Here is a 21,730-nt window from a genome sequence, read left to right on the forward strand (position 1 = left end):
GGGCGTTTCAGAGGCTTTACAGAACGCCACCTATATGATCCTGGGTATTAGGTCGCTGTCGATATCGATGGAGATATCTTCAAGCGAATACGGCCCATGCCACTCATCCACACTTTTTCCTAGCTCCATTCCTAGATCGGAGACGAATTTTGGGAACTCATCGGCAAGGGAAATCCTGACGAATTTTCGGGCACTTCTATTTTCGAGGCTGTCCATTAACGTGTGCCGTCTATGCATAGATCGGTTCAGGCGATACCGAATAGAGATATGCACATACGGTCCTGCCTCGGTGTTGTTGAAGCCAAAGGTGGTGGATTTGAGGACCCATGCGGCCCTGGAAAGGGAAAATATGATAGGTCACATGAACCAGGGATGTCTGTATATAAGAAGTTTGCCTGCCATCCACACATATTCCTTCGTTTGCATTTCCCACACTAGACGGATGCAAGAGGTTGTTCCCCAGTCGGCTGCCCCGCCAATAAGAACATCTTAAGGTACCAATAACGGAGTCAGCTTTTCGTCTTGATTTTTCCGGGTACATGAGACGAAAAAAATGAAGTGGTAACCGTAATGTCTGTATCATCAAACGAAGTGAATAAATTTGATTTTTCTTTATACAAGGTGATAGGAAAAAAATACCGACTGAGGAGATCAACTCCGGAGCCGGCCAAAGAAGAATGTAGGAAGTTAAAATACATCGTACAGAGATCATTACAAATGTGAACCCAAGGAAAGAAGAAAATAAGGTCTCTTCCCATCGATGGTGAAGAGCCTTGAAATAAAACCCATAATTCCCCCCACGAGCGCTCATTTCTAAGACAAAACCCACAACCAATAACACCGGTTTGTTCCCAGACACCTGGCTCGTGAAAGCCGCCTTTTCCCATTCCTGCGGACTCTTCCTTCTTCTGAGTAAGGATTGTATAAGAATAGAGTCACGAGTAAATGATAAGGCGAACAAAAGAAAGAAGGATAAAATATTTGTCTCGTAAACCAGACTCAGATAACCCCAAGTTTTGGTATCTTTAAGCTTTCTCGTAGTCCTCTTCAGGGGACGAAGAGCGCTCTTCGGTCTGTGAAATAACAAAGGTCTTTTCGACCCGGCTGATCTTGGTAGCTGAGTCGGAGCCAGAGCTGCCAGGTCCGCTTGGGTAGCTGTAGGAAAGGAACTTTGGTGTGTGCTTGACGAGGAGTGCTCGCAAGGCTGGCGCAGAGGAGCAGATCAAAGCGACGTTAAGCTCGACCCTATTTTTATGGCAATTAGTGCACTGTTTTTGCAGAGAAGTGAGAAATCAGGTGTGGGGAAATACTCACATGGCCCATGCGTTGATTGGAGTGGTAGAATTGGTGGTATATTGAAGGTATTGCTTGACCATAACGAGACGAACAATGCTGGCAATCCAGGCGACGGCACCGAGACCGAAGGTAATTATGGCAAGATTTCGCTCGCGGGGATATAATTGGAGTCTCCAGACCAATGGGAGTGGAATAAACCTGTGGGTGGGGTCAGTATTTTTGCGCGGCTAAGCAAACGAAAAAATGTCGGAGAGGGGGTGCATACCAGATGGCTACATCGGTGATGATGTTGACAATACCAGTTCCCATAACCATGGTGAGTGGGTCGAAGGCGGCACAAGTCAAAGTTGGGTCCACACCATGATTCCAGATATCGGGGTAGTTGCACTGGAAGAGCCACATGAACATGGCAACCATAGCGTTGGCGAAACTGATGAATGCGGTGATGTAGACGGCGAATCTGAGTGGCTTCCAGGTAGACAAGTTGTGGTAGAAGAGAAGAAGAGCAAATTTAATCGAAAGAATAGCAATAGGATAGAGTGCCATTCCCATAAAGTAGGCCTAATGTTCCATTAGTATCTGAAAGGAACGTACATGTTGCAAAATGGTGTATACTTACGGCCTGGCTGTATCTGGACTGGTTGTAGGTCTTATCGCAGTACGAAGACCATACTCCGGATGCCTCTTTCTCATAAACGGCAAGTGCACACCAAGCAACAATGATAACATATGCAAAGATAGCAAGCCAGTCAAAAGACTGGACACGGCCGAGAATGGAGACACGAGACCAGATTCTAAGTCCAATAACAAAGGTCGAGAGAACGGTGAAGACGACGAAGATTGGGATGATAGAATTTGTCGATCTGGGATGTTCGAGAACATTAACCCAGCTGCTGAACATTGGAATAGTCTCGTTCAACGGTTCCAGTTGGGAGTTCACAAAGTCGAGATTGCCTTGGTTCCAACCGGTGAGTTCCATAACATCCGCATCAGTCGCATTTGGATTGAGGCGAAAGAGGTCACCGAGTGCAAGCACAATCTCTTTGCTTTGTTTGTCCCACCATGTCGGTGGTGCTATACCAGACAAATAGAAGCAGATAGTATTGGCAGTGGAAATCTGGTCCTGAGTGAGGTCGGACGTCGACATCTTGAGATCCGTCGTAGAATGACAAAAGACTCAGCTGCAACAAGAAGGATATAGCAACTGTCCACTAATTAGAAAAGATATTGGCAATGATATAAGGAAGGATGCCAGATGGAAGGCCAAGTCGTTGTTTGGAGTTCTTCTGTTCTTCGAATTCTCAAAGGAAAAAAAATCTCATGAGGACCTGGGCGGATGGTGAATAAATACTTTACGAATCTAATCGAGTATCTCGGTCTGGCTCAAGATCGCCCATACCCTTGTGCCCTCATGGCTTCTACATGTACATGATGCATGTAGCTAGTGGGCGAATAACAAAGGGCTGGGGTGTATAGGCGGGACCTAAAGTTCGATAAGCTACGCCACAAGATAGAACTGAGGTCTGTCAGCTTGTTTGTCTGCAGGGGCCACTCTCGCGGTTTCAAAGATTGTTCTAGCGAAGAACGTTCGAAGACACTAGGACCTGATCAGCTTGACTCAATAGACGTGATAGACCCACGACGATGACATGGGGGTGCCCTAGTGCTAAGGCTGACATCATTTATTTGACATTCGAATATTCGTGCAGAACATATCAGAAGTGGGTGTCTAGCGCTGAGGGGCACCCACCACCCAAAGACCCTGGAAGCGGAGTGCTTAACGCAAACACAACATCAACTTGGGTTGTCAAAAACCGCGTGGCCTTTAACCGGCAAGATGGTGTGTGAATTGAATCTCGGTTCCTTGGCTCTGCCGTGCTATAGGCGAGGTGAACATTGATCATCCCGTGTCTGAACTTTTAGAGTGCTTTTTTTGCTGGATTCTGCACGAGGTTTGCAGCTGGGCGAGGATACGTTTGCCCTATGTAATTCGCAACGAGACCCACCGAGGCACACACCTGCAAGAGAGCGAGTTTCTAGCCAACCATTTGAAGAGCTTTTAATTCCACTATACCTCTAGTATTGTTTGCTCTATGGTGCAGCTAAGATGCTAATTTGCAGTAATTTAGTGCGAACTCCAGTAGGTATACATACCATTTCCACATTGCATAGAACCTGATTGCGGAAGATCCAAAATGGTCGCTCCCTCCACGATGGTGGCTTACAGGATTATTGAAGGGTGCAAGGCAAAAAGGTAAAGTCCGAAGCTGAGACCCCTCCCGTCTCAATCCAAAGATGATCGGTGAGAGAGGTATGCGGGATTGCATGATGTGGTAGACAATCCCATTGTCCTGCACCTTCGATGAGTACCCGGAACTTTTACCCCAAATGCTGCAGATATCATCAGGTAAAATGTCATCTCAAATTTGACTAGAGTCCTGCTAAAATTACAACCAGCGAGCCGGTCACCTCGTTCCGCAACAACGTGCAACGCAAACCGGGTCATGCGTCTACCACGCGGCCAGAAAAAAGAAAGAAGTCGGTCACGTTTCCTACTTATGCAAGAGAATATAGTTTAGGCTAGTCAGGTTAGTCATAACGTGAGGTATATCTTTTTTCTTACGAAAAAAGATGTGGTGGGGATGGAGGTATACAATCGATACGAAGGTGCACCCCTCGATTCTCGCAACATGTGGCTGCCACAATTCTATCAGAACCAGGAACATCCGATAGTTTTTCTGGCGTCAACGAGAGGGCACCCTCGTGGAATGTTTTCGTCCCCATTTACATGCTTCCCATCCAGCCTCGAGACGCCTCCACGAGCTCCACAAAAACGTGGCCTGACCACCCTTGTCGTGAGATATCGTCGAAACAATAGCACAATAATGGCGGTAGACGGATCTTACTTATAGTGGGGGCTCATTAAGATCCTAACTCCCGCCTTCGTGTAAACTTTGACTGAAACCGGAATAGAAAGAAGGCTGTCTAAATTAGAAACGTCTAGAGATTCGGCCGTGAGAAGCTGCAGTGTCGCAATCTGCAGCTTTTTGCCTGTCATAAAATTTGCAGCTGCAGGTTTAAACAAACATTTACTGGCAGGGCATTGCCTGTTAGAAGCCGTTATGAAGCACCACTTAATAACACTACATGCAACTTTTGTTAGTAAAACATCGTGATGAACAATTTATAAGCGTAAAATTGCGATATCATCTCGACTCGAGATGATTCTGCAGATGATTTTCGTTCGCTTATTCCTCGTGTCAAAAAAATTCCTTGAAGCAATTCGAGTAAGAATTCTTGGAATTCCGTGACGATCATTTAGACAATCACGCCAATTTATGAATCTCGGAGTTCGTTAGCCGCCTGGTATCTTCCGAGCAAGGCCATTGGCTTTCACAGCGATGTATCTGGTAAGATTCAAACATTTACTGTCGGCGAATAGATATCAAACTCCTCGCTAACTTCTCGAGGCCCCGTGATATCAACCACGGCGTCAGAGAAATCGTGACCGTCGTGTTCTCTAGAAGATTAGAATCTTGCTTGGCAGAGAACAAATGACCCGACGGTATATCCCGGATTGATAAGAGGCTGTGGGGACCGTCTTCTGAGAACCACTGGCACACCACCTAGAACCCTCGTGCAGATCGAAGTAGCGTGGGCATGAAACCTGCGCAGCTGCAGGGGCTTGCATTTTCCACGTTTCTCGCGGGAAGCGTCATGGTGTGGTTCCCACGTGCATTTGGCGGTTTGCCATATGAAGTTGCTACCAACGAATACGTTGGTAGACGAACTTGCTTTGGATGTGGGGCGTATACGAGTTTATATCGGCTCTTTGTTTTCTCATCGATGCGATCGAGGCTACATGGTTATACACAGTAGCTCGTGGCTTGCAAGCTTGAAAAGTGGGTAAGTCTTGGCTTCAAGTGCCGGTTACCGGCCTGAACGGTCTTACGGTTTTCTTTATGAAGCTCGAAGACCTATTTCGGTATGTCACACTGGCATTCCCTGTACCCTGCGTTGTTACACGAAGATTCAAATTTGGGCATTAGGACCTCGTGGACGGAATCAGACAACGACCAGAATACCACACATCCCATTCCTGAATCCGCACCATCAGCTATATTTGCTAGTATAAGACCGAAGCCTAAATCATTTCAGCAGGTTTGATCTCGGGCGAATCCATTGGTTTTCCTAAAAAGGCACGGAAACGTTAGAATTATTACCGAATTACTAAATTAATGGAAAAGAACTCCAGCATTAATTAAGAACAAATAATTAATACGGAATGAACACATTCCTCATCCTACTTTTACCCCAAGCATTAAAATACTTGGGATTAGCATAACTAGTCCGGCCGTCCATACAGCCGAACATGGACTCGCTGCTGTCGGAATTCGATCACCGAATATCCTCGCTCGTGGTGAGATACAGGGTAGATTGAAATTGTTCCTGATACAATCCTGAATTCTTCGAGTCTCGAGAAATATCCCAACTTCCTACCCAAAACGACCGTAGAATCATCTCCTTGTTCATAATATGAATAGGAATCCTCGTACCGTGGTACACCTCAACGTCTTCGAAATCCTCAGGCGTTACGCTTGAATCCTGGCTTTTGTGCCCACTAGAGTTAAAAAGGGGTGTCAGTCATTTGGTACGTCGATACTCGGTCTTCTAATCCTTAGGTCGAAATTAACATATTTAACCAGCCTGCTCCGATATAGACAGCTATTTGAGCTTTGAAAAGTCCGCATTTATAAAATTTGTCGCTGTCAAACATTAGTCTCCGGGGGTTCCTAGGTTTCCACGAAGGTGGGGTATTGCGTCCGTGATGTTCATATAGCCGACCGTCCCATGTATTCCAGCGGGGGGAGATGTTTAATTCCGAAACTAGATCCTCTCCAAAAAGGCGTTCGAAGAAATGATCAACGATTACCAAGATATAAAGAAAGTCTAACTTCCTTGGGACCGTGTAAACGTTGATGGGGAACGGATGTACTCTTAGTCCCCCTCCCAAGTCACCAGATCTGACGTAACCCCAAAGATCGAGAGGTATCGCTCGACGCCACGAATCCGAGTCCACAATGTCACTCGGATTGCCATCTGTGCCGTCGAAATATACCCATCTCTCCGGCAACCCGTCAACCCAACGGTCTATGGATGAGCGGCATCGCTAGAACTACGGAATCAATAATTTTCCAAAATTCAGCAGCTGAAAAATTTGACAGCGGTGAACGGCTGTATGAGATTGATGGCTTTTCCGGTCTCCCCGTATATACGAGATCGAAGATCCTATAGAATTGTACGATACCAATTTCGATAAAGCCATGAGATTTTCACATTGTAATTTTCACATCGTAATCAATTACCATCCAAAGAACAATGTGGGGAGACCGACCGTATGTAGACAATTTGAACCAAATCCCAACTACCAATCGCTAAAACGCTCAAAAAAGAATCAAGAAAAAGAGGCACACCGTGCACCCGAAGAACCCAAACCGCACATTTTGTCCGAAAAGCACCGTGACCGGTGACCATAATTATGCCGTGTCCCTCCACAGAGACGCCCGCATATCCATCCAAAGAAACCTCAAAGAATTAAACGCCGACGCGCCTTCCTCCTCTCCCTCATCCCATCCCCTCTCAAAAATGGTCTCGATGAAAATACCTCTCCGGACTCCCCTCCCAAAACCTAAACACCGCCTGCTCCCCCCCAACCACGCTGACGAAACTCACCCGACTCCCCCCCTTCAAATAAACCTTCCCATCCGCCTCCCTCACAACGCCCCCCATCTCCTTCCCATCGACATCCAAAATTTCCGCTCTCTCGCGAAGGCTCTCCACATCAACCCTTCCCTTCCAAAACCCTTCCGGATAACTAACCCCGATCCTACCTTCCTTCGCCACATGTTTTGCCTTCATGATTTCGAACGGATCACCCCCCTGCCCACCAATGTTCACCGGTTTCTCAATCTCAACCGTAGTGTTATATTTCGAATAGGTATTTATCTTCGGCGCATCGGGCGGTAAATTCCCATCGGCGATGGGTCCCCAATAAGGTAACATGCCCACGCACACGTTCCCCTCCACCGCCGTGATATTCGTGAACGAGCCCGTTACCAATTGAGCGTTTATATCCCCCCGGTGCGATAACATCGAAATGGTGGTATTCCTCGATGATAATTGATCTTTGAAGAACGGAGTAAGGACCGAGATGTGATATTTTGCGGTTATGTCGATGTCGCCGGGTGTATACGGACCCCAGCTTATCTGCCTAGGGTAGAGGAGGATGTCGACAACGTCTTCCGGGGCGGCGGCGGAGTATGAGAGACCGTAACCCCAGTTTCCGTTTATATGGCTGTGGCGGGAGTACAATGATATGTGACCGGCGGAGAGAGGGTCGGGTTCGTGCCCAGCTCCGCCGGGGAATTTGTTGGATATGCCGCCGTGACCGGAAGATAGCGATAAGCGTGTGGTTTCAAGCTTTGCACCGGACTCCGGGATTATAATCTCCAATAAATTCGTAGAAATGGAAACATGCCCCAACCGTCTCGCCTCGGGGCGGGTATAAACCCAAACATTTACAAAGGTCTGAGAATCGTGAAAGTCAGTAGGTTTCCGGTTAACAGGAAACCTATTCGGAATGGCGGTTATCGTAATATTCTCGGTGGAACCGGGGGTGATTATTCGATCCGGGGTGATGCAGTTTATCGGAGATGCAAAGTTGGAAAAGACTTGGATGTAGATTAGGAGGTTGTGGGATTGGGTTGGTTTCCCCGTGAGGAGTTTGACGGAGCCCGTGACGCCGAGGGGGAAGAACCCGGGATTTATGAATTCGTGGACGGAGAGGGTGTAGCCTTCCGAAGTGCCGTTCGGGGTAAGGCCGTACGTGTATTGGCGGGAGTAGTATCTCCAGGGTATTGGAGGTGGGCGGGGATCAGGGGAGGGCCATGGCCAGTCGGGGAAAAGGCGCCTGGCGATTGTGTATATCGGGGTGAGGAGGGATATACAAAAAAGGATCAGGAGAAGTTTACGGATCCGAAGACGGTGACGGGGGATTGGATTTGTGGGTTGTTCCGGGTCCGGTGGGGGTGGTGGTGGTGATAGGAGGGGGGTTGACGGGGAGGCCCCATAGTCACGGACGTCTTGTCTTCTGAGGAGGGGGGTTTTCTCGTTAATATTTAAGGGATGGTCTGGAGCTAAAGCATTTTCAAGATCACGGTGGCGGTTTATATCACTAGAGGATTGGGAATTCAAAAAGGATCGTCGTGAAGTCGAAGGGCCGGCGGGAATACTGCTGCGGATCCAGAGTGCGGCCATTTATGTGTTGACCTTGTTGTAACTTTTTTTCAAAACGGAAGAAGAGAACCCCGGCGAGTTGGAAAAGAACGCTCTCGATTCCGAAGCTGCGGGGGAGCAGCTAGCTCGCACGAGTTACTCGGGTGCTCGGATCCTTTTCGTGGGTACGGAAGTCGATTGAAGGATAATTTTTATTTTATTTTACTTGCAGGATACATGCGGAGAAAGGAAGGAAAGAGGAGGCATTGGAAAGATCTCAAGATAGTAAAGGCGGATGGCCTCGTGTACTTACGTGGTCTCCCCCATAACAATCGATCAAATCTGGCAAAATTCATTTACACAGCACGAGCTCCAAAAAAGGAATGGGGTGTCCGAGATCAGTATCGTGAAAAATGCAGTGCCACGAGCACCGTTACGTTACTTGAGACTTACTTGATTCGAAATTCCCCAGCTCCAAAAAAGGGTGTGAAAGATCAATATAGTCGAATTGGGCCGGAGGATGAATTATCGAACGGAAGACCGTTCGGTTCAGCTCAGTCCCCTGCTGACCATATTTATGCACAAAAGACGGTTTCTGTCACACTTCGGTTTCCAGTAGACTGCCGTTAGCCTTCCCTTTCTTTTCGATGCCGTGCATTTTGCAGGGGTGCGATGATGGGTATGTGATTGGTGGGGCTCATGTGGGTTCTTATCGATACCCGTTGCATGTACTTTACCCTTCGCTTTTGACATATGTGAGATGGCTGGAAAGAAAATGCCTGTCGCCAGCGCTCCCTTTCCTTTGATGCGGAAAGACCTCTGCGATTGCGACTTTGTAGATTTCTCCTTCTCCTTCTTATTCTTCCTCTGTAGCCGTATGTAACTTTTTTTTTTTGTAAAAAAAATAGAATCTTGTTCTTGTCTTCACAGGTCGATTCGCATATAGAACCCCTGCGCTCGAGCTCATCCCCGCGACTTTCCCGAGGTATACTCTCGGATACCTCTTTCCTCCGCCTACCAAGCTATCTTCTGATCCCGATAGAACGAGCTTAGTCCCGGCCGCCAAACCTCCCACCGGCCGATCCAAGGAAAAAAAAAAGAACTCCCACCCCAGAAACTAAAAAAGTCTGGAGCTACTTTTCTCAAAGCAATGCTCGGACGCAACGAAACAGTCGTTCTAATCGTCATCCTCCTCCTTCTCTTCTTTGCCGGAGTTGCTTGGCTTTTAGTCTGGGCGAAGAATACGAGGGCTGTTTATCTCCAGAAGACCAAACCCGTTGTGGTCGAGGAGGCCGTTTGAACGCAAGTGTTTTTTCTTTTTCCCTTTGGTATCGATGACTCGATGTGGATGTTGTGTGTTCGATATCGTGATTGGCAGCTGACAGCTTCTTATTCTTTTAGATAGATCGAGGGAAGACCCGTTAAAAATTCCGAATCTCCGGCGGCCGTAAACTTGCTGCCGTCTTTTCGATTCCGGGTTTTTCTCTCGGCTCGTAGCGTTATCTTTTCCGTCCTCGTCCGGGGCCGATGAACATTCAACTTTTTCAATTCCCGACGACATTCAACCTTCACGTATAAAAAAATAAAAATAAGAATAAAAACAAATCCAAAGCCTACCGATCAAGACCCCCCCAATAATAAAGTTCCGACCCGCGACAATCACCATCTTCCTCAAAGCCTAAATCCCCGTCGAACCGACGGTCTCATTCCCTCAAAAACCAAGGCGATAAAAAATGGCCTTCCGCACCCTCATCCTCCACCTCCTCCTAACCCCCCTCCAGATCTCCATCTTCCTAACGATCTCCCTCCCCCTCGCCCTCTTCGCCGCCCTGACCACCTTCTTCAGCGTAATCTTCCTCTCCTCCCGTCTTCTCCTCGTCTACGTCGACCTAATAACTTCCGTCGTCCTCGCATCATCCTCACAACCCTCCTCGAAATCACAATCACCGTCCAAGGTCTCCAGGATCTCGACGGGGATCAGATTGAATACTTCACGTGGTCATCCGCATCCGCTGATAATCCCCAAAAGCCCACCGAGGAGCCCTCCCCGCTCCGGAGGTAACCGGCGATCCCAACAGCAACAGCAGCAGCAAACGCAAAGGGGGGGGTGTTATCAACAATCGTTCACCGCACCTTCGTCCCCGAACATCGGAAGGAAAAGGATGGCGGCGGCGTTCGCTGCCGACGGCGGGAGTGCTTATTACCAATATCAACATCAACAGCAAACTTTCGCCAGCCCGGGTGGTTTCAGCGGTAGCAGCAATAGCAGCAACGGCAGCCCACCGTTGATCATGAAAGGAAGGGTTGGGAAGTCGGGGACGGGGTTTGGGATATCCACGGCCGGAGGGCCTCCGCCGCCGTACGGTTACGAGAACGGCGGGAGCAGGGGAAAGAGGGGGACGGTGGTCGTGGTTGAGCCGGAGGAGGAGGAGGATTATTTCACGAAAGGGGCGGAGTAGTTACCCGATCGTAGGATTTTTTCATGATTCGTTACGAGGTGGATGTATGTGTCTATTTTTTGTTTAGCGTGCTTGCATTTGAAATGGAATTTGGGCATCCGTGTGGTTTGCGTTTGTAAATACTGTACTTGCTTTACCTACGAGGCATGCCGTGGTATAGAGGGTATTATTCAATTTGGTCTATAAAAAATTACCGGCTCATGAGGAAGTGTGGTATTTCGGGCGGTCAACGCAATTCAAGATTCGCTTTCGATTATGTTAGAGTGCAAATGACAAGGAAAACAAAAGAGGGGTTCGGAAGCATATGTGAGAATGGCCTCGCCCCATTCGGCTACAAAAGAGTTCGCACCATCGACGGAACAGGCACCCCGAGGGGATGCGATCCGGCTTCTCAAATTACGATCATGCTGACCTCAAAGGCTGTCGACATCAAAGGCATCGTAATCTTCCTCATCTTCGCCCTCGTCCTCATCCGGATCCATATTAACCTTCCCGAACGGTCCCAAATCCCCACGATTGTTCGCCATCCAAAACTCCTTGAAAGCTCCAACCTCCAAAGTCTCATCCATCTCGACAACCATCTTCATCTGTTCGGGCGAAATACCAACGTACGTAGTTTTGGCTTTCCCTTCTTTCCTTTGCTCCTCCACCGACCTCTCTCGGTCGCACATGAACGAATCGTACGCCTGCCAGGTTTGGGTTACGTGCGCAACGAACTCCGAGAATCCCTTGAGATGCGAGACTTCCAACGGTTTTCCGTCCGTACGGGCGAAAAGAACGGCCCCGGTTTTGGCGGCAACGAATTTACTCGGCCCGACGGAAGGGCGGTCGCCGGAGGTGGAGCGGTTGATGTCAACGGTCGGGAAGACGGTCGGAACGAATTTATTCCCGCGAAGGCCACGGTAGTTCAGAAATCGAAACATGCGGATGGGGAATTTATACGAATTTCCCAACGGCGGAGTATAGATATGAGGATCTTTCCCGTGAAAAGTAAAAATCGGATGATCGACCGGGATGTCCAAAGACTCGAAGGCAACGTGGTCGGTATGCTTGACGTCGCTAGCGTTGTCACCGTTGAAAGTAACCTTTGGCTCGAAAGATGGAAAACAGGCGACCGCTCCGGTGCCCTTGGATCTGACGGGAGGGGCTATCTGGGCGGTCGGTCTTTTCAGCTCCTCGAGGAGGATGATGATATCCTGGGGTTTGAAGGATAAAAGCCAAGTTCTGGTTCTATCGAGGGTCCGAGCGAGGGTGACTACCAGCACGGTCCCTTTGAACGCCGAGGAGTTGAAACCATCCGTTAAATTGTGAATGCAGAGGTTCGTATGGGCCGGTGGTTTCTCAATCCTATCGTGCGACGTTTGCGGACCCGCTGGCGGATGGACGAGTTCGAATACCGTGATCGCTTGGGGCAACGTTTGACGGGTAACGGGATGACGAAGGATGAACGTCGGTCTGGTTTTGTAACCACTACCGTACCAGCTCGATTGTTCGAAAACGGGGAGGCCGTGACGGTTGAGTTTGTAGGGGGTCCAGGTGTAATACGGAGCCTTCGAATGTTCCGGAAGAACCAATACGGCTACCCAGCCTTTTCCCGGGGGACGGGGAGGGATGGCAGCTGCGGCGGAACAGATGATACGATGGTAGTATCGGTCTTGGGTTTCGTGAGCTTTGCCGCAGTAGGCGGTGCCGTGGCAGATGCCGCAGGTGGTGTCGGCTCGGGCGCCGCAGATAGCACAGGTCTTTTCGAGATCGGAGTCGTAGTCTTTGAGGATGGTGTAGGCCTCGGAGGGAGGTTCCTGGACCGGGGTCGCCGTTTCAGCCATTTTGGGTGGTACGGTGGCGGTAGATGAGGTGGAGGATCTGCCGCAGTAATGACGGAGGAAGGGAGCGTTTCTTATATTCCTGCGCGTTCTCCAACCATCCCTCGCATTCAGAGGAGATCGAGCTTCACCGTCCTCCCTCTCATCCAAGGCTTGAACGGTCCAGCATCTACACTTGTGGCCAACCGGCGTCCGGGTACGAGACTGGAAGGATATCTTCGAATTGAGATTATACTATACCGGGTATGCTACAAAGATATCAAAACCGAGCACCGAGTTTCAAGCAGACGCCAAATATACAAGCTCTAGCCCTTTATCCCCAAAGCACAAACAAAATTTACCCACGGCCCCCATTACCTTACCTCTTGCCCTTGTATTGCTGCCGTAAACAGGTTTACGCAGCCCTCTCGGTATCCACCAGCACGCCCTCCATATAATTATTAAAACTCTCGAAATTATCCAAATACAGATGATGTCCGGCATTCTCAATAAGCTTAAACCTCGATTTCCTCCCGTCCTTCTTCAGTGCTTCGCTAGCCGCCTTTCCAGCTTTAGCATCCATCCAGTCGTTGTCACCGTACATGAACACAATTTCCAGATTTCGATCGATCTGCGAAAATCTATTCTTCAGGGGATCGCGAGCGAAAGCTCCGGGGGCGAGGAGGTATGCGAGAGCATACTCCCCCGAACCCTTCTGTTTGAACAGAGTGTAGGAGTACATGTGTAACGCTTCGGCTTCGGCTTCGGGAAGGAACGAGAAACGACGGGATGTCCATCCGGATACGAATCTGGGGCCGAGGGGACCACCCCATCTGACTATCGAGAACGGCGAAATGTTGGCTTCCCAGAGGTATGTGAACCAGCCGGGGTATCGTCTCCTGGGAGGGTTCGGAGCATGTTCGCCCGTTCCGACGTTCGCAGAGGCGGCCGTTTCGGCTTGATGCGTGGCGGCTTGTCCGGCGGACTCTTGGTCCGGCATTTCGGCCGTGACGGCGTACGGGTCCTCTGGGATTCCGACGGGTGAGACGAGAACCAGTTTCTCCAACCTCCCCGGGTATTTTAGGGCGTAGCAGGTGGCGAGGTATCCACCCAGGGAATGTCCCATGAGCGTGAACTTCTCAAGGCCTCGAGACTTTCGCCAATCTTCCAGACTGTCGACGAAAAACGATTCCGCCTCTCGGACTTTCTCGATGCGATCTTGGGCGTGGATTTTGAAGTGCGGACGGGCGGACCGGCCCATTCCGAGAAGATCCAGGGCGTACAGCGACCATCCCGACCGTTTCGACAGCGCATCGAAGTTCTTGTAGAAAAATCCAAGACCGGCACCGTATCCGTGGAGGACCACGAGGTTGTGTTTCGTCTTGCCTTCGGGACGGGTGATGGAGAATTCGTTGAGGTAGTGTTTGGGATTCGCGAGGTGGACTTCGTGAGAAGCGCAGACGCGATCATCGGTGGATTCCAGAGGAGGCGATGTATGGTCCGGTTTCGAAGCTTCGGTGCCGGTGGCGGGTCGGAGGGATTTGGAGTAGATGGGGATGAATTGGAGGACCGAGGCTTCGGCGGCGGCTGGGGTTATGCCTGCCCACTATGATATCACATCATCGGAATTTATTAGCGATGCAGGGGACAAGACAAGAAGACCGGCGATACAAACCGGGTCGAGTACACATACCCATTGAGAGAAAGCCTTTCCGTATTCCAGAGGGAAGAGTCTGCTCGGAAGCTTGACTTTTTCTTCCTTTGCCCGTTGGCTTGCAAGGGGCGACCGTCCTTCGGCAGCGGCGGCAGCATCCATGGCCATTATGATGTTGCGACGACGGTCGACGTAAAAGTACTGAGGTTTTGATGTTTTCGTCGGATAGTATGCTACGATATGAGGATCCGAACGAGAGTTAGAATGGGAGAGCAGAGAAGCTGAGAGAGAGGAGTTGCGTCTGGATTGTTGAAGTCTGTTGAGGAGACGGGTGTCGATGTTGAATCGGAAGGGTTTCAGGAGCCGGGGAGACAGCTTGACGGCCGTGCGCCCGGTATCGATTGAAACGGCAATCGTCTGGTATTTTCCAACCAGAAATTATCCCTCTGTTCTAGATGTGTAGATATATATCTATATCCAACTATATCTAACTATATCTATATATCTATATATTTGGAGATAGCAGATGTTATGAACAAGAAGTAAAGTAATCGATCGAGAGAGTGGCGGTAAAGTGTATTTAAGCACGCACTCGGAGGACTTGAGACCCGAAGCCGGTCAGAAAGAAAGGGACAGTTCGATGGAATGCTTGTTTCTTCGTTACAAGGCTGAGGCGTAATCCAGGGTGTAATCCGGGTGCAGCTGTGGTACGTATGTATCGATCGGACATTAACCCGCTCCATCCCCGGACTTTAAGCATAAAATCCGGAAATTTATTTTCTCCCCAAAGAACCAAGCCGAATTTAGGAAACAATATTGTCGGGGCTTAAGATTGTCGGTATCTTAAAATAACATTTTATAAGAAGCTGTCGGAGAGAACGATCTTATCTTGCAAGTTGACATGTACGATACTATGTATACAGCTTCCTGATCGCGAAGAACAACCTTGGTTCGGATTGAACGCCAAATGCATACCATTGGTTATCATCATGTCGGTCTAGCCGGATTCTGTCGATTGATCCCGGTGGCAGTTGCATCAAATCGACATCACGGGGTTGGTTTCCCGCTGGTTTGGAAGTCCCAACGTGGTGTTTGGCGTTGTTGAGATTCGCTCATCCGTTCTCCGTCCTCTCCCACCCTCCTTTCTCCGTATGTACCTGATATCTATCATCGGTTTCTCTGTCGGCTTCGATATAATTGGTTTTATTTCTCCGTTCTGTTTCTTTGCTGTATACGAGGTAAACTTGTTCGTAGATGGGAATGCGGTCATAATCTCTGCTTGTGCTTTTTAACTTGAAACCTCCAACCGGATACCCGCGATTCAATCTTAATCTGATCTCTCCTCCACACCGGAGCCTCGCTACTCCTCATGATTGCCACGAATCTTCTTCCTCGACTTGCTCACTAGTTTGGTTCGTATTCGATCGTATACTCATGGCTGACGGACCTTCCGGATCCGAATCCAATCTACCTCCTTCGAACGTTGGCACCGGCCAAGAATCACGCCTCGACCACCTCATCAAAGGCACGCCCTCCGTCGGTTCGAAAGCCGCCCAGGTCGCAACGGCCTACGTTCAAACCCCCTCCATCCACGTCCCCCATGTCACCGATCCTGCTACCTCTCCCACGTCCTTTTCGGCCGCCACGGGTTCCGGCTTGTTCGCTACTCACGATTCTTCGAACAGCCATGCGATTCCGAATCCGTTAGATAATCACCCTACCTCCCCTCCGACGATCTACCTAAACCTCATCATCCTCGAAGCCTCGTTGCGAGCACAATACCAACGCCTCCACCTCCGTCGTCGGAAATACACCGTCTTCCTATTCCTCCTCTGTCTGTGGATCGGTTACTTCTTCAACGCGGTCTACATCGTCGGTCCGTCGCCCTACTCCATAATCTCCACCTTTCAAAACCTCTGCCTCATAGGCGGTATAGTCACCGGTCTCCTCTTCTGGATGAGCGGGTTGTACGCCAAAACCATGATCTGGCCGAGAAGGCTGGTGGGGAACGTGAACAAGGGTCTCAGGATGTTTAATGTAAAACTCGTGGTTGTCAATCGCAGTTTTTCGCAAAGGACGAGGGATTGGTTGGAGGTTGTGGCGAAACGACATCCGCTCGGGTGGGTTTATTCGGTTGGATTGAAGAGGGTTCCGCCGCCGAGGATGGTCCATCATGTCAGGAGCAGAGGTCATTCGAACGCTATGAGACCTGGCGCCGGGGTTGCCGGACTCAGAGCCGGATCGTCTTCGTTACCTGGAACTCCGGGGACGCCTCCACCGAGGTCCGCGGCCGATGTCGCATTGGCGCAGAGGGCGTTGGGGAATACGCGACAGCAGCCCGTTACGCCCGATGGATTCGACCCGGACGATTATTTGGAATCGGGGATGAACGTCAAACTGGTCATCCTGGCCAAACACTTCTCGGCAGATTTCAGGGAAGGATGGGAAATCTATCGCAGCGAATACTGGGAAAAGGAAAACGAACGAAGGGCGGTGGAAGTTCAAGCCATCAGAACCAGCATTCTGGAAACAGGTCATCTACCACCGATGAACAGCCACGGTGTCATCGTCGGCGCTGGAATTTCAGCCTTCACACCCACCGGCCCTGTCTTCCCGGGAATCAGCGGCCGTCCGACCAGAAAACCGTCAGTATCTTCGGGAACGACAACAATCAGACCGCGAGCCAGAAGCAGCGCGTCTTCGCTCGGTGTCCATTCCGATGGTACGATACGTGGCACGGCGGGGACGCAGACAAAGGGAAGATTACGAATGGGCCACAAAAAGAGCAGTTCGAGTTTACGACATTTGGGGGTCAATACGGATGATCACATAGACAACGAAAAGGCTTCGATGGATGTTAAGCTGAAACGAAGGTCGTTGACAAGGGCGCCCGAGACGGAGAGTGGTTCGAGCACGTTGGATGATGGGGGGACGCCTACTCCTCCTCCTCCTCCGCCGACGACGACGTCGGTGCCTCCTGCTACTTGAAGTATCTGGTTTTCTTGGCCTCTTTTTTGGGTATTAAAGGTTTATTACTACGAACTACTTTTGTTGATGCGTTTTTGAGGCCTGGTTCCTTTTTATTGCGGTTGACCTCTTCTTTTTTTGTGTGTATGGTAATTTTAATGGAAATGGCGATGGCTAATGCGGCGTCGACAGATTCTTTTTTTCTTCTCTTTCAAAGATGGTCCCACAGGCAGTTTCAGTCTCGTAACCAGAAGCAGCCAGATAATACAGACGTTTCGGTAGAGGTCCTTTGATATGGAGTTTTACTAACACGCAAGACCTAACCTCCTCACAAAGAAATAAAATTGGTTTCGAAATACCCTACGCAAGTTATATGCTTCAATCGAGAAGAAAATATAATCCACATGTGTTCTCTCGAAATCAACCAAACCGTATCTCCACAGCCAATGTACACAAAAAAGCAGAATTCCCAAGATCGCCGCCAACCATACATTTACAAAAACCAATGGCCACACCCAGATCCCGAGGTCGCAAACCCTTCATATTAAATAAAGAAAATACCACATCGGGTCTGACCTTCCATCGACGTCCTCAAAAAACCATCAAACCCCCATCGCCAATCACCGCAGACTCTCCAAATGAAGAACGCCAACCTCACCACCGCCGCCGCCACCGAGCACATGACTCGAACGAAGAACAAGAAGGAGAAGGAGAAAACGGAACCCCGTTCGTCGGACTTTCAAAACAGGATATCGGAGCCCTAAGGAGCATCGCAGCGCAGAAAAGGAGTGGCGTGGGGAGGGTTGAGGTTTTGAGGGATGTTACGGGGGAGTTTGCGAACAGAGGGCGGGTGGGGAGAGGGGGGAAGGGGAAGGTTGAGGAGATCGGAGGGGGTGAGGAAGATGAGGAGGAGGAGGCCCAAGGGTCGGATCCCGAGGGTGTTGAAGCTCTGGGCCTTGAGGAAGAAGAAGAAGAACCCGAGATATCTTTTGCGAAAGAAGAAGAAGCATCGAACATCGAATCGGACCATGAAGCCTACGTCGAGCAATCCCGCTCACCACCCTACGCCTCTCCGCAGAACACCTCCTCGGAGTCCCTTGATAATGCCGAAAACTCCGAAACCTCGAGCATCCTCACGACCTCTTCCCTCGACCTCAACGCTCATAATAGCGATACCCCCCAATCTCAACCCCCCAGGACGGACAACATCGCCCTCTGCACCCTCCTCCACCCATCCTCCCACACCGACCTCCGCACGACCCACCTCTCCAACATCTCCCTCTCCCAAAAATGGCACCTCAGAAAACGCCGTCTCATCACCGACAACCCCGATAGGATCCACGAATCACCCCCTACCCCCGAAAAAATACCCTACAAACGTCCCAAAGACCGAAAGATCACCCGTTCGTGGGCGAAACCCGCGGCAAAGCTATGGCGCCATCTAGGTCTCTACGATCCAGAATCCCAGCCAGCGAGGAAGCTATTAGGCTGGTTACGCAAAGAAGATGAATTGTTACTTTCGCAAGTATCGCTCGTCGCCCCGAGGATGCAATTCCAGCATATAAGGGAAGTGCACGAACATGCGTTCCTACCGCTTCGACTGCAGCTTTTGGAATATTTGAGGAAGGAATTTGAGAATTGCACTTGGTGTTTGTTTTTCTCGGAGTTCGTTTATGCGAATCATAGACATCTGTCGTCGAATTATGAGACTACGGTCAACGGGAGTTGTTTGTTTCTTATGGTTTCTACCGAAGAGACGGGGAAGATTAAAAAGGTGGCGGAGGGGATGTTGAAAAACTTGAAGTTTGGAGCCGAACTTGCGGTGTTCGTAAGGAATGGGAATCCGAGGTTATTCGGGAGCTATGGGTTAAAAGGCGGGAGAGGGGAGTACGAAGACGAAGACGATGAAGGAGAACAACAGACAGGAGCGCAAGGCACCTCAGGATCAGGCATAAGACTCGGATGGCCCAACGTCTTCCAAAGGATCGCAGAAACCACCCTCCCCGCTCACCAAAATACGCCAAAGAAAACACCTCATACCCCCTCCCCGCCCCCCGACTCCAACTCCTCGGGAATATCATCCTGGAATCCCTCACCGACCCCTTCCCCGCACTCACCGATCCCAAACATCCGTTCGATCCACTGGGATAAACCGATATATTGGCGAGAACTGGATGCGTTCTCGTACGGCCTTCGATGGGTTACGAAACTTGGGGTTCCGTCCGCCCATGAAGGCGAGAATGCAAAGTATTCCGAACGGCCGAATTTGGGGAGTTCGTTGGGTGCTAGGGCGGATTTCGGGTCGGGTACTCTGGCGGGGTATTTGTCGGATCGGAAGGGGACGGTTTACGCTATGACTTGTCATCACGTATGTCACCGATTCCACCTAAACAGGGATTACATGCTGATTAATATATAGGTCCTCTACTTCCTCGACGCCGTCAACATCTGGCCCATCTCCTCCAACGCCATAATCAACCACTCCGCCTCCCAACCAATCTCCCCCAGCGCCACAGATCTAAAATACCAAACCAGAGCGACAGCTCACCAAATCGATGGATTAATGCACGAAGCCATCCGCGCGTATACGAGGGGTAACAAACCTCTTGCGGAAATCCTTACGAACGAAGGGAAAGAGAAGTTGGAGGAACATGATAAATTGGTCGAAGAAGTTAAGAATCTTAAGAACGAGGGTGCAGGCTTCGGAGGGATCGTGGCTTCGGCTTGGAAGATCGCGAGGGTGAAGGAAGGGGCGTGGATCATGGATCAGGTCGTTTTTAAACCGAGGTTTGGTAAGTTTATCCATCGATATGCTGACGTATACGGGTGATGTCTAACGGGGCGCTAAACTCGCAGACCGCATCGGCACGAACACCTTCACCTACACCGGCCGCGACAACAAAGGCGGCCGCCGTTACCGCCTCGAAGCCCGCGGCTGGACACACCTCCCCCTCGGCGCCGAAGTCCTAAAACTCGGCCGAACGACGGGACTAACCAAAGGCACCGTGATCTCCCTCGAAGCCGACGTCCGTCTCCTCGTCGGCGAAGTAGAACAGGAATTCCCGAAAGTCCACAAAGTCCAGAAATTCTGGGAAGTCAAAAGCGGAATCATAACCAGCGGCACCGGACCCTGGTTTTCAGAATCGGGTGATTCGGGGAGTTGGATTCTGGCGAATCCTTCGTTTGAGGATATGCTAAGGTGGGATCTGAGGAGGAGCGGTGGGAAGATGATGGCGGATCCCATCCCTGCGCCCGTCGGAGGGATGTTATTCGGCGGAGCGGACAGCGTCGATGGTATCAGCCTAACATTCTACAATCCCACGAAAATAATAAGACGATATTTAGTCGAAATGTTGGGGGGGAGGTTGGGTAGGGAATTAAAACCCGGGTTCGGAGGGGAGGTCATACCCGCCCCACTTGGCGATGAATGGGAAGAACAGGACTCGTGGAGTAGACAGTCGGAGAAGACGGCTGATGCGTGGGCCGACTTTGTGGATAAGGGCTTTTGGAAACATCAGCTGGAAGGGTATTCGGATAATCATGTGTTTAGGAATAGTAGGTGGTGGGAGCGGTGGGATAGGAAGGTTAAGGGGTTGGGGTTGCATGCTGATAGAGGGGGTAGGTATGATACGGCGGTTGAGGGGAAGGGTAAGACGGCGGTTAGAGATACTGAGCCCAGGAGGGATAAAGGGCGAGAGGAAGACGAAGAAACCAAACCGACCCGACCGACTCCACAAAAGCAGCCCTCGAAGCTCAAAATCCGATTCGCAGAACCAACACCCCGAAGGAAAGGAACTAATGATGATATACCGGATACCCCCGTTTCAACTTTATCAAAAGTTCGAAAGGTTACTCCGCCGTATGTGCCGACTGAAGGACTTGTGAGGGAAGTGACGCCGGGGAAGTATACGTCTGCTTCTAATAGAAAGGTTGGGGGTGCGTATGTACTTGGTGGTACTAGGCCGGGGTATAGTAAGTCGGGGAGGAAGAGGGTTCAAAAGCCGGTTGCTAGGATTGAGAAGGATTACTTGTAATTACTCGAAGAGTCAGTGAAAGCAGCGAGGGGATCGTAAAATTATAGAGCCGACTGATGCGTAGATTGTATAGATCTAGAACCGAATAACTGTAGGCTAAAAAGGGTAAGTATGGATGGCTTCTATATTGAACTACGTAGAATAATCTGCAATCCACCGAATATCTTTTTAGTAAATCCATAGGTTTTAAGCACCGATGCATTGCAATGTATATATGACCTTCTAACCCTCTATAAACAATCC

General features: G+C 49.9%; 8 protein-coding genes across 8 annotated transcripts; 4 read left to right on the plus strand and 4 right to left on the minus strand.

Annotated features, from left to right (window-relative positions):
- Positions 1–1,025: 1,025 nt before the first annotated feature.
- Positions 1,026–2,443, minus strand: DFL_000846 (uncharacterized protein; the record flags this gene model as incomplete). Its single annotated transcript, XM_067638197.1, has 4 exons — positions 1,026–1,245; positions 1,315–1,494; positions 1,562–1,857; positions 1,916–2,443. The coding sequence occupies 4 exons, from the start codon at positions 2,441–2,443 to the stop codon at positions 1,026–1,028; spliced, it is 1,224 nt and encodes a 407-aa protein (XP_067495402.1).
- A 4,448-nt stretch (positions 2,444–6,891) lies between these two features.
- Positions 6,892–8,898, minus strand: DFL_000847 (uncharacterized protein; the record flags this gene model as incomplete). Its single annotated transcript, XM_067638208.1, has 3 exons — positions 6,892–6,907; positions 6,962–8,446; positions 8,885–8,898. The coding sequence occupies 3 exons, from the start codon at positions 8,896–8,898 to the stop codon at positions 6,892–6,894; spliced, it is 1,515 nt and encodes a 504-aa protein (XP_067495403.1).
- A 448-nt stretch (positions 8,899–9,346) lies between these two features.
- DFL_000848 (uncharacterized protein) lies at positions 9,347–10,022 on the plus strand (the record flags this gene model as incomplete). Its single annotated transcript, XM_067638219.1, has 4 exons — positions 9,347–9,446; positions 9,502–9,556; positions 9,836–9,873; positions 9,973–10,022. 4 exons carry the CDS (start codon positions 9,347–9,349, stop codon positions 10,020–10,022), a joined length of 243 nt encoding a protein of 80 aa, XP_067495404.1.
- A 282-nt stretch (positions 10,023–10,304) lies between these two features.
- Positions 10,305–11,030, plus strand: DFL_000849 (uncharacterized protein; the record flags this gene model as incomplete). Its single annotated transcript, XM_067638230.1, has 1 exon — positions 10,305–11,030. One exon carries the CDS (start codon positions 10,305–10,307, stop codon positions 11,028–11,030), a length of 726 nt encoding a protein of 241 aa, XP_067495405.1.
- A 413-nt stretch (positions 11,031–11,443) lies between these two features.
- Positions 11,444–12,856, minus strand: DFL_000850 (uncharacterized protein; the record flags this gene model as incomplete). Its single annotated transcript, XM_067638243.1, has 1 exon — positions 11,444–12,856. The coding sequence occupies one exon, from the start codon at positions 12,854–12,856 to the stop codon at positions 11,444–11,446; it is 1,413 nt and encodes a 470-aa protein (XP_067495406.1).
- Positions 12,857–13,247: 391 nt separating this feature from the next.
- On the minus strand, positions 13,248–14,654 carry DFL_000851 (uncharacterized protein; the record flags this gene model as incomplete). Its single annotated transcript, XM_067638254.1, has 2 exons — positions 13,248–14,438; positions 14,526–14,654. 2 exons carry the CDS (start codon positions 14,652–14,654, stop codon positions 13,248–13,250), a joined length of 1,320 nt encoding a protein of 439 aa, XP_067495407.1.
- Positions 14,655–15,920: 1,266 nt separating this feature from the next.
- DFL_000852 (uncharacterized protein) lies at positions 15,921–17,474 on the plus strand (the record flags this gene model as incomplete). The annotated part of the gene is made up of 1 exon (XM_067638265.1): positions 15,921–17,474. One exon carries the CDS (start codon positions 15,921–15,923, stop codon positions 17,472–17,474), a length of 1,554 nt encoding a protein of 517 aa, XP_067495408.1.
- Positions 17,475–17,958: 484 nt separating this feature from the next.
- On the plus strand, positions 17,959–21,487 carry DFL_000853 (uncharacterized protein; the record flags this gene model as incomplete). Its single annotated transcript, XM_067638276.1, has 3 exons — positions 17,959–19,821; positions 19,873–20,245; positions 20,310–21,487. 3 exons carry the CDS (start codon positions 17,959–17,961, stop codon positions 21,485–21,487), a joined length of 3,414 nt encoding a protein of 1,137 aa, XP_067495409.1.
- Positions 21,488–21,730: the final 243 nt, after the last annotated feature.

This window comes from Arthrobotrys flagrans (assembly GCF_004000055.1).
Source record: "Arthrobotrys flagrans strain CBS H-5679 chromosome Unknown unitig_15, whole genome shotgun sequence".
Taxonomy (NCBI): Eukaryota; Fungi; Ascomycota; class Orbiliomycetes; order Orbiliales; family Orbiliaceae; genus Arthrobotrys; species Arthrobotrys flagrans.